A 9,747-nucleotide genomic window follows, 5' to 3' on the forward strand; every position below is an offset into this window, starting at 1 on the left:
AAGACCTCCAGTACCAGCATGCCACAACTCCCGGGTTGTTCCGGGGGGCGGCTAGCGGCCTCGCCCGCAGTCTCTGTCAGCCGCTCCGCTCGCTAGTAACACGAAGGCAGGGTGGCAGCAATTGCATAGTGCACACTCGAGACCAACACCCGAAACACGAGCGGCCCCTGCGCTCCGGCCACCGCTCCAGCGGCCGGCTCGCAGCGCTGGGCCGGGGAAAGGGGTGGGCTGGGGGCTGCGCCCAGCAGCGGAGGCAGAGGGGGAGACGCGAGGGGACGGGGCGCCGGGGCGATGGGTCGGGGAATCCGCGGCGAGAGCGTGTAAAGCCGCTCCGCGCCGAGGGGCCCCGCCGGCCGGATCCCCGGCCGCCGCGGGAGGGCTCGACTAGAGGCCCACGGCGGCTCGGCGCGGCGGGCCTGGCCCGGCCCGGCCCGGCGAAGGGAATGGGGGTGCGGAGGAAGGCAGCGATGGAGGGAGGCAGCGCGATGGGAAGCAGGCAGGCAGGAGGGGTGCGGGAAGGGAGGGATGCTAGAGCCGCGGCAGCAGCGGCACCAAGATGGAGGCGAGCAGCGCCCCAGCCGCCCCGGCGAGCCGGCCAGCGTTATCTGCCTGCACGGGGAAGCCGGGCTCGGCGCCCGCATTGTCCTCCGCGTCGTCCCTCCCCTTCTGGCTCGGCTCCTCCTCGTAGTCCTCGTCGTAGTACTCCTCCAGGCCGCCGTCCGAGCCGCCGCTGCTGCCCGCGCCGTTGCCGCCCATGTCGGCGCCGAAGCAGAGGCGGGCCATGTTCTCCTTGACCGACTCGCAGATGGGCCGCTCCAGGCCGTCGCAGACGCAGTCGTTGAGCAGCACGGCCTTGGGCACGGCCAGCATGTCCTCGATGACGGCGCGGCACTCGGGCGTGCAGCGCAGCCCGTTGAACAGCTTCCCGCAGTAGGTCATGTAGCGGTTCAGCGCCAGGCTGCAGCGGCTGTCCCAATCGCAGCGCCGCCGCGCCTCCGTGCAGCCCATGACGCCGGGGCCGCCGGGGCCGCCGCCGCCGGGGCCGCCGCCCGTGGGGCTGCTGGTGCGGGGCAGGCAGGGCTCGATGGCGCGCTTGGTGGCGCGGCAGTTCTCGTCCTGCGCGCAGTCGCAGTCCTCCAGCGCCGGGCCACGCCGGGTGTGGTTGAGCTGGATGAGCGCCGCGATGCAGTGGCTGGGGCACCGCCGCCTGGACGAGGCGGCCGCGCCTGCTGCGCCCGCCGGGCCGTCCCCTCCGCCCGCCGGCGGCGGCTGCTGCTGCAGGAGCACCGGGGCGCACGCCTCGGCGTACTGGTTGTACGCGTAGCTGCACTCGGGCTCCCCCTGACACTGCAGCACCGCCTGCCAGCAGATCAGCCGCCGGCCCTGCACCAGCGAGCCCCGAGGCGGCCACACGGCGCCCAGCGCCGCCGCCAGCCACAGCCAGGCGGCCGCCCGCGGCCAGCGCCGGCCGCCGCCTCCGTGCCGAGCGGGCGAGCGGGCCACCATCGCGGACAGGGGGATTGGCTGCAGCCGCGAGCGAGCTGGGAAGAGGCGCTGGTAGACGAGAAGGAGGAGGAGAAGGAGCTGCCGCCCGTGGAAAAGTTTCCAAAACTCCCGCCGGCCGTGTGCATGAGGTCTCCTCGCATCAATCCATGCGCGCCGGGGCCCGGGGCTCTCTAGCCCCCGGGAGCTGAAGCCGGCGGGGCGGCGGTATGAAGCAGGCGCCCGGGGGCCTTCCCGTGTCCCCCACTCGCTGCTCCGGGCTCGGCGAGGCGGGGGCGAAGGCGCCCGGGGAGGCGCAGGGAGTCAGTGCAAACCGGGGCTCGGACGACAGCGGATCCGTAGTGCGCTCGGGGAATCGCAAGCTGCGCCAGGAGAGCTCATGGTGCTGTACTGCTCTTCATGCAGTTCCGTCTCTCTCTTTTTTATTTTTTTTCCCCACAAAATAAATGCCCAGCTGCTGCTGCTGCCTCCTCGGGAGCTTTTAACTCTCCGCTCGCAGCATCTCTGCACATGCCAGCCGCTCCGATCCCATACACAGTCCCGGCTCCGCTCAGTCCCTCTCGGTTCGGATCACGCTTTCGGGTAGCGCGGAGAAGAAATGTCTTTCCTCGCTACCAAGACGAGAGCACTGGGAAAGGAGAAGAGTCAGCCTTCGCGGTCTCTTTCTCTCCGGGCGACTGATGCTGCTTCTGTTGTCAACAAGCCTTGCAAGCTGCTCTGTGGATCCGTCTGTGGATCTTTTTTTCTTTGCAAGGCTTTAAATACAAAAGTGCCCTCCAAGCAGCAGCAACGTGCTCTGATTAGGCTTCATTATGCATGCATGGAAAAGCAAACAAACAAAAAAAATTAGCAACGCTTCTTCTTTTACACAACCCCCCCAGCCTGCGCTTTCTCTCTCTCTTTCTCCCTTTCTCCACTTTTTCTCCCTTCGCTCGGCCCCCTTGCCCTGCCTCGCCACTTGCCATTGGCCCAGCCTGTTGTTGAAACCTTCTTTTTTTTTTTTTTTTTTTTTTTTTTTTTTTTTTTTTTTTTTTTTTCCCTCCTTCTCTTTACGATGTGCTGGAGGGAGGGAAGAGAGAGGGGGGCTGGAGGGCAGCTCACATTCAAAGCTTGAAAGGAAAGGCTTAAGGAGAGTGACAGCCCCCCGAGGAGCCCCTCCTCCCGTTAAGGCGGCGCGGCGGCCGGGCGAGAGGCGCTCGGCGGCGGGGACTCGGCAGCACCGCCGGGGCCGGGCGGCGGGGCCGCGCTCTCCTCCGCGCCCGTGTCGCGGGCATGGCACTCTCACGGGTCCTGCTGTCTACCTCAAGGAGGGGAAAGCCAGCTTCACTAGCTCGGGTAACGCGTGTACCCAAACTTGCCGGTGATCCAAGTGGGGGCAGAGCCGCTGCCAGCACGGCAGAGAGGATTAGGCTCAAAGTGGGACCGACTTTGTTCTTGCTGAAGTAGAAACAGAGCTTCTGGTTTCAGTGTGCTAGTACTCCGGGAGAGCAAAGCTAACCACTAGTGGTGTAGTGCGACTATGTAAGTACTCCTTTGCCGTAGTTTCAGTATTACAACTTACTACTTGCCACATACCCCCCGATTTTAAAGTCATTCAGCTCAGCTTCTCGCCTGAGATTTTTGAGCACGTTTTAAGACACAGACTTACGAGGGTGACTGTTGGCAGAACTACAGTAGGTCCCAGTGTAATTCTTTGATACTTGATCTGCCAACTAATAAAAAGTCTCAAAAAATCTGTTATTAGTTTTAACTGAAAGCGAAATGCCCTGCTGAAGTCCTGCCTTCTTATTACACATTCAGTTTATAAGGAAGCAGAAACAAAAATATTAGGGCACTAGGAGAGGAGCATAACAAAGTAGTCGTGCATTTACCCACTGCCTTTCGTTTCCGTGCTACCTTAATTCCAGAGCAACATCGTCTCCAACCACAAGGGGCATCGGTATCTGCTGCCTGTCAAAACTGGCGCTTTTTTCATCCTGAGACTATCAACTCCATCTGTCACAAAAACTGGGACAAAATCTATTTTCCAGAAACTCGGGGATCTTGGAATCCCATGTGGTGTGAAATCATGCCTGTCTCAAAGTGCGTAGACTGTGGAATGGTGGTGTGGTGTGGCTGGGAGTCAGTATGATTGATGGGTTGAGAAGCATTCATAAGGGCTTGCTCCATTGTCATCAGTTTTACAAGCTGCTTGTGTTTCTCCTTCAGTATAGTTTTGCCTATTCTTGTATAAAAAATGTGTTTTTAAATCTGAAAAAGCTGTGTTTAGAAACCCTGCCTCCATCCACCTAGTTTAGAGCTGTTTCTTTTAATTCTTGTTGAATAGTGGTATTAAAAATGCCAGATGCCATTCATGCAGGTTGTAGTAAACGTAAATTGCTATCTACACTGGGATTGTTCATGCATTGCTTTGTTGCCCTATTATCTGATCACACCACTGTTATTGGTGGAAATCAGCTAGTTTTGGGTGTCTCAGTTGGAAATGACATTGCAGGTGCTGTTCAATGTACTGCTGCACTGACTGGTTCCTAGGGAAAGTGCCCCACGGTGCCACTGGAGGGAGGAGGGTCTGGATGTCGGGATGTTCCAGACATGAGAGAGTCTGAGAGAGGGGGTTGCAATGGAGCAGGGTCGTGGCCTGGGGCCTCCTGAGCTTCCTCAGCACGGGAGAGAGGAATCCCAGTGGGGCTGCCTTCCGCGGGCAGCTGGATGATGAGCTCTGCCCCCTCCCAGCTCCTGCCTTCATTTGCACAATCCATCCAGCTCGGCCGTAGCTCGTTTCTGGAGCGAAAAGCGGGCTGTTTGCTCTGCGAGGAGAGGCGGCGGCTGCGCTGCGGCCTCCCGGGAGGGGGAGCAGAGGAGCCTGCGCTGCCGGCCCGGCGTGGCTGCGGCGGGGAGGCCGCTGCGGAGCGCCCGGGGCAGCGCCTGGGCCCACCTGTGCTGACCGACTGCCCCGTGCGCTGAGCGGCAGGGCGTGGCGTGAAACACCGCATTGTTCATGGGCAGAAATTGCCACAAGCAGTTTCTAGTTAAAGAAATGAATAATTTATACAGTGATAATAGTAATAATGGAAATGTTGACATTGAAGTTTGGAATTACATTTGGTATCATACAACTAGCAAAAATTTTAACGGAAAGTAGGTGAGTTCTTCAATTACCATACCTTTTACCTGTCTAGAATGTAATTATCTGTATTCAGGATTACATATTGTCAATAAACTAACTTCTTAAAATTATTTAAAGCATTTTTCTGTCCTGTCTTTATTTAATGAGGATTTGAATTCTGCCTGTATTTGTAACCACAGTTTTGGATGAGGACTTAGGTGTTTGCAGTGCCCTGTTGGAGGAAGGAAATCTTTTCTTGTGTGGAGCTAAACCTAGGCAAATAAATCTCTGACCCCACTTTGATCCAGATTTTTTAACAGCCAGAGTGATATTGTCAAATTCAGCTTTTCAGTTTTCAGAGCAGCTATAGAAGTAATGTGGAAGGCAGTTCTTCCTCTGTTTCACAAAGCACCAAATTGGACAATACTTTCCACAACTTGACAGTAGAGTAAGACTTGGTAACTTTTTTAATTCCCGTATTTGCTAGGTTTTTCTATGCCATCCTTTCCAGTCTCAGCAGTTGATTTAGTCCTTCACACCAGCACACCAAATTACTATAGAATAACTGTCATCCAGCACTAGGGGTCATTTTGGCAATCAGAAAAGCCAGTGTGTATGGAAAGATTCCTGGACACCTTTTTGTCTAATACTGATGTCTTTTCCCCTTTTTTTTTATTTCACACCTTTTCCTAATGGATCTCCTTTCCAAATCTTTAGTTTTCTTTAGTTCTTTTGTTGACCTATTTAATGTCAAGAGTATTTAGAAAACAAGAAAATCAAGTAGACACCATGCCAGGTGACCTTAAAATTTAAAAGTTCACATTTAATGAAAATAAAATGAAAATATATGGCCAGTATATGTGGTTAATTCCTTTCAAATTATTTTTAAGCACATTTTTATTGGCTTATATTGATTTTTTTTTCATTTTTGGAGATTTACAACTGCTATTAAAAATTTCTGGCAGGTGTCCTGGGAATTAATTTGCTGATACAATTTCAGTATGTGCATTTGGTAATATCTTAAATATGTGCCTGATAGGGATACTCAGAGGACCATTTTTCTTCTCGGAGAAGGGACTTAATTCTCTTGTAATAGTAGACTTCACCTGTCAGTGAAAGGCAGAAACTCTGTCAGTAGTTGTCAGAACCTTGGTATTATGGTAGGCAGAGAAAGTCCTGCTTCTTAGACCAACACTCATCCTGTAGAAATGGCCCAGTAAGGTGTCACTCACAGTAGCCTGTGCAGATGACTGAATATGGACATGTGCATACAGCAGAGGTCTTGTATTTGGTGTACCTTCAGAGACCCATAAATAATGTCTGCATTCTAAAGTTACAAAAGAATAACTTTGTGACTTACCAGATTCCCTGCACAAACTGGGGGCAGGGGAATGAATATAATGCATTCAAGTGGTGTCTGTTTCAATAGAGAAGAGAGAGTGAAGGCGTTTAAATTAAGTTTGTTCTCCACATCTGGAGTAGTTTATCTTTTTATTGTCTCTGCAGGAATGCTTGGGACTTTCATGTCTTAAGTTAGCCCCCTAAACTAGGTGGAATTCTCCCCAAAATAGTAATTTCTTCTTTACTAGAATGGGCATGACTTCCCAGTGTGACCATGCCTTCTCTTCTTGATTTAGTCAGAAAGAAAAATAATGAACAGGGAGGACAGTAAGTAATTGTGTTGACCAACAGTTTTGATTTGCAGCACATAGCTGCTGACACTACTGCACTTCATGCTTAGGTGCAGTTAGACATTGTTCTTTTTGCTATGCATTTTTGAGGTTGTCTTTGCCAATGTTAAGTCTCATGAACATTACAATGCTATGGGTCCTGCAAATGTGCTGTAATGGTCAGCTGTACACACAGAATTGTAGAATGGTTTGGATTGGAAGGGAGCTTTAAAGGTCATCTTTGGTGATGACATAAGGGTGTCTCTCATGTTGCAAAGTCATAACTACAGGTCCCACACCAGATGCACAAGTATCCATGAACTGTAGGTCTGGTTGCAATCAAAAGAGCCAGTTGGATTCACAAATAGCACAGCTCATTGAGTGCAACATAAACGGTTCTTTTGGATTGCTGGTGACAGTGTATTAGCTGCAGAGTAGCTGTATATAGCTGTATATAGCAGTAATAGTGTAATTGCAATCACAATCTTAATGTCAGCACTCAGCATATCTGAGGACATAAGGCTTACCAAAAGGCATCCCTTCTGGGGAGAACAAATCTATCAAACTGTCCCTGCAATTTCACACTGAATTCTCATCCCTGATTAGAAGCAAAATTGGGGTATATTGTATAACCACTACTGTGTGAATTGCTGTGGATGGGACTGTGGTCAAGCCTGTGTGGGAACTTTTTATGGGCAATGTGGGCACGTTTTGTAGGCAGTGTACTTGGTTTCTACAAAATGCTTCTGGGTATCAGGCTGAAGAACAAGACCGTGGAGACTACACCTCATCCCACATTCCCCTCTGCTCCCCCATGCCATGACAACACAAACCACAAGACTTCCACCTGATTTCAGCACCTGCATCACAGGCCCTATCACATACTGAGCTATACCAAGACCTGCCCATGATAGGGGGTTTAGAACTAGAGATGATCTTTAAGGTTCTTTCCCACTCAAAGCATTTTATGATAAAACATGATCTAGTTTCAAACACCCTGCAATGAGCAGAGACATCTTCAAGTGTATCAGGTTCCTCAAACCCTCATCTAACCTGACCTTGACTGTTTTCAGGGATGGGGCATCCACCACCTCTCTGAGCGACCTCTTCAATTGTTTTATCACCCTCATCATACCAAATTTCTTCCTTATCTCTAGTCTGAATCTACCCTCTTTTAGTTCAAAACCATTACCCTTGTTCCTTTTGCTACGGGCCCTACTAACAGTTTTATTCCCATGTTTCTTGTGACCCCCTTTTAGGCACTGTAAGACCACAATAAGGTCTCCTTGAAGTCTTCTCCAACCTGAACAGCCCCAGGTGTTTTAGTCTGTCTTCACAGGAAACATGCTCCAGTCCTTTGATCATTTTAGTGGCTTCCCTCTGGTCCTGCTCCATCAGACCCACGTCTCTCCTGTGCTGAGGACCCAGAGCTAAACACAGCACTCCAGGTAGGGTGCAAATGCACATTTACAGTCACACAATCATAGAATATCCTGAGTTGGAATGGACCCATAAGGATCACTGGGTCCAGCTCCTAAGTGGATGGCCCATAGAAGGATTGAGCCCACTACCTTGGTGTTGTTAGCACAACAAGGAATTGAACCCACTACCTTGGTGTTGTTAGGCTCTAACAGTTGTTCATGTCCACCTGCCATCCAGCAGTACCCATTAGTCCTTCCCATCAGGGCTGCTCTTCATCTGTCCATGCTCAAACCTGTGTTGATATCAAGGGTTGCCCTGCCCCAGGTGCAGCATCTTACCCTTGGTCTTGCTGAACACAGCCCCACTTGATCTTGTCCAGGTCCCTCCGGATGGCATCTTGTCCTTCAGGTGTGTCAACAGCCCCACTCAGCTTGGTGTCACCTGCAAGCTTGCTGAGGGTGCCCTGGATCCCTTTGTCTATATCACTGATATTAAGCAATCCTGGTCCCCTAAGTAAGCCACTTGTCACTGATGTCCATTGAGACATTGAGACATTGACCACTACCCTCTGGATGCAGCCATCCAGCCAAGTCCTTATCCACAATATAGATGACCCATGAAATCCTTCTCTCTTCTGTTTAGAGAGAAGAATAAGATGGACTATAGCACACGTCTTACAGAAAGACATATAGATGACATATAAGTGACATCTGTGGCCCTTCCTTTGTACTCTGATGTAGTCACTTCATCACAGAAGGCCACTGGGTTGGTCAGAGAGATCTTGCCCTTGGTGAAGCTGTGCTGGCTGTCTTGAATCACCTGCTAAAACACAGTGTCCAGGAGGAATTGTCCTATGGTCTTCCCAGGCACGGAGGGTAGGCTGACAGTTTGGTAATTTCCAGACTTTCTTTCTACCCTTTTGAAAGATGGGTGCAATGTTCCCTGTTTTCCAGTCACCTGGGATTTCGCCTGACTGATATCAGTTTTCACATGTCAAGGAGAGTGTCTTGCCAGCTGGATCAGTCAATTCTCTCCAGAGTTTAGGATGCATTTCATCAAGTCAGGTAGACTTATGTATTTTCAGGCTCTTCTCTTACTGTGGGAGGGACTTTGCTCCCCCAAGTCCCTGCCTTGAGGTCCATCAACTCCTGAGGATACACAAGTTTGCCTGAAATAGATTTTTAATCCACTGTATCCTTTTTTAATATGAATTTTACATTTATAATATTTACTTAAAAATTGAGTAGAATCCTTGTAAAGTTGGGTGTTGTGATTTATATATCTAATAGTAAGTATCATTGAGAGATTTACCCAGTGCATCCAGTAAAGTAAACATGGAAGTATTGCACAATACAGTATTGCTGGACTTCTTTTTTGTACTCTCTTCCAATCTAAACTACAAACTAGACCACACATGCTGTTAAAACAAACCTAAGTAGGACATAAACCCTTTTTTGGTCCTAAAAAAGGCAAAAGTAATGGCGAAGCCAACTGATTCCTGGTCACCTGTTAAGCCAGTTAGAGACAGGTTTTATATAACCATATAGGTTATATATTTTAACCATATATTAAAACCATATATTTAAACCCTATATTTAAACCAGAAGAGGTTTAAATAACCATATTCCGTGAAGGTAAATATGAGCCATACACACTGTCAATATGTGCGACAGGATAGTCTGGTCTTCCCTTCACCCTCCCTGCCCCTCACACAACCTCTTCTTTTGTGATTGTCTCCAGCAGGCAATGTGATTTGGCCTTAGATAAGAACACTCAATGGGAGTTGTGCTAAGATGAGAACGCTGGGTAGGAATTTCAGGAGGAGCTGTCTGGATGCTCACTTAATGAATGCATTCCGGAGATGGAGAAGCTGTGGTGATCAAGGTTGACTTGGTTACACACCAGCATGCAAAAGGGTATAAAACGCTGCTGGAGTCCAGCAAAATGGTTTTCCAAGGCTGCAGTCAGCTTTTGGGTGGATCCCCTCCCTGGCAGGGACGCCTGCATTGTACATCCAGCCTGAGGACAGGGAAACACTCACCTTTG

General features: G+C 50.4%; 1 protein-coding gene across 1 annotated transcript; it reads right to left on the reverse strand.

Annotated features, from left to right (window-relative positions):
- Window positions 1–416: 416 nt before the first annotated feature.
- GAS1 (growth arrest specific 1) lies at window positions 417–2,488 on the reverse strand. Its single transcript, XM_063180284.1, has one exon. It carries the CDS (start codon window positions 1,504–1,506, stop codon window positions 529–531), a length of 978 nt encoding a protein of 325 aa, XP_063036354.1. The 5' UTR covers window positions 1,507–2,488; the 3' UTR covers window positions 417–528.
- Window positions 2,489–9,747: the final 7,259 nt, after the last annotated feature.

This window comes from Melospiza melodia, chromosome Z (genome assembly GCF_035770615.1).
Source record: "Melospiza melodia melodia isolate bMelMel2 chromosome Z, bMelMel2.pri, whole genome shotgun sequence".
Lineage (NCBI taxonomy): Eukaryota > Metazoa > Chordata > Aves > Passeriformes > Passerellidae > Melospiza > Melospiza melodia.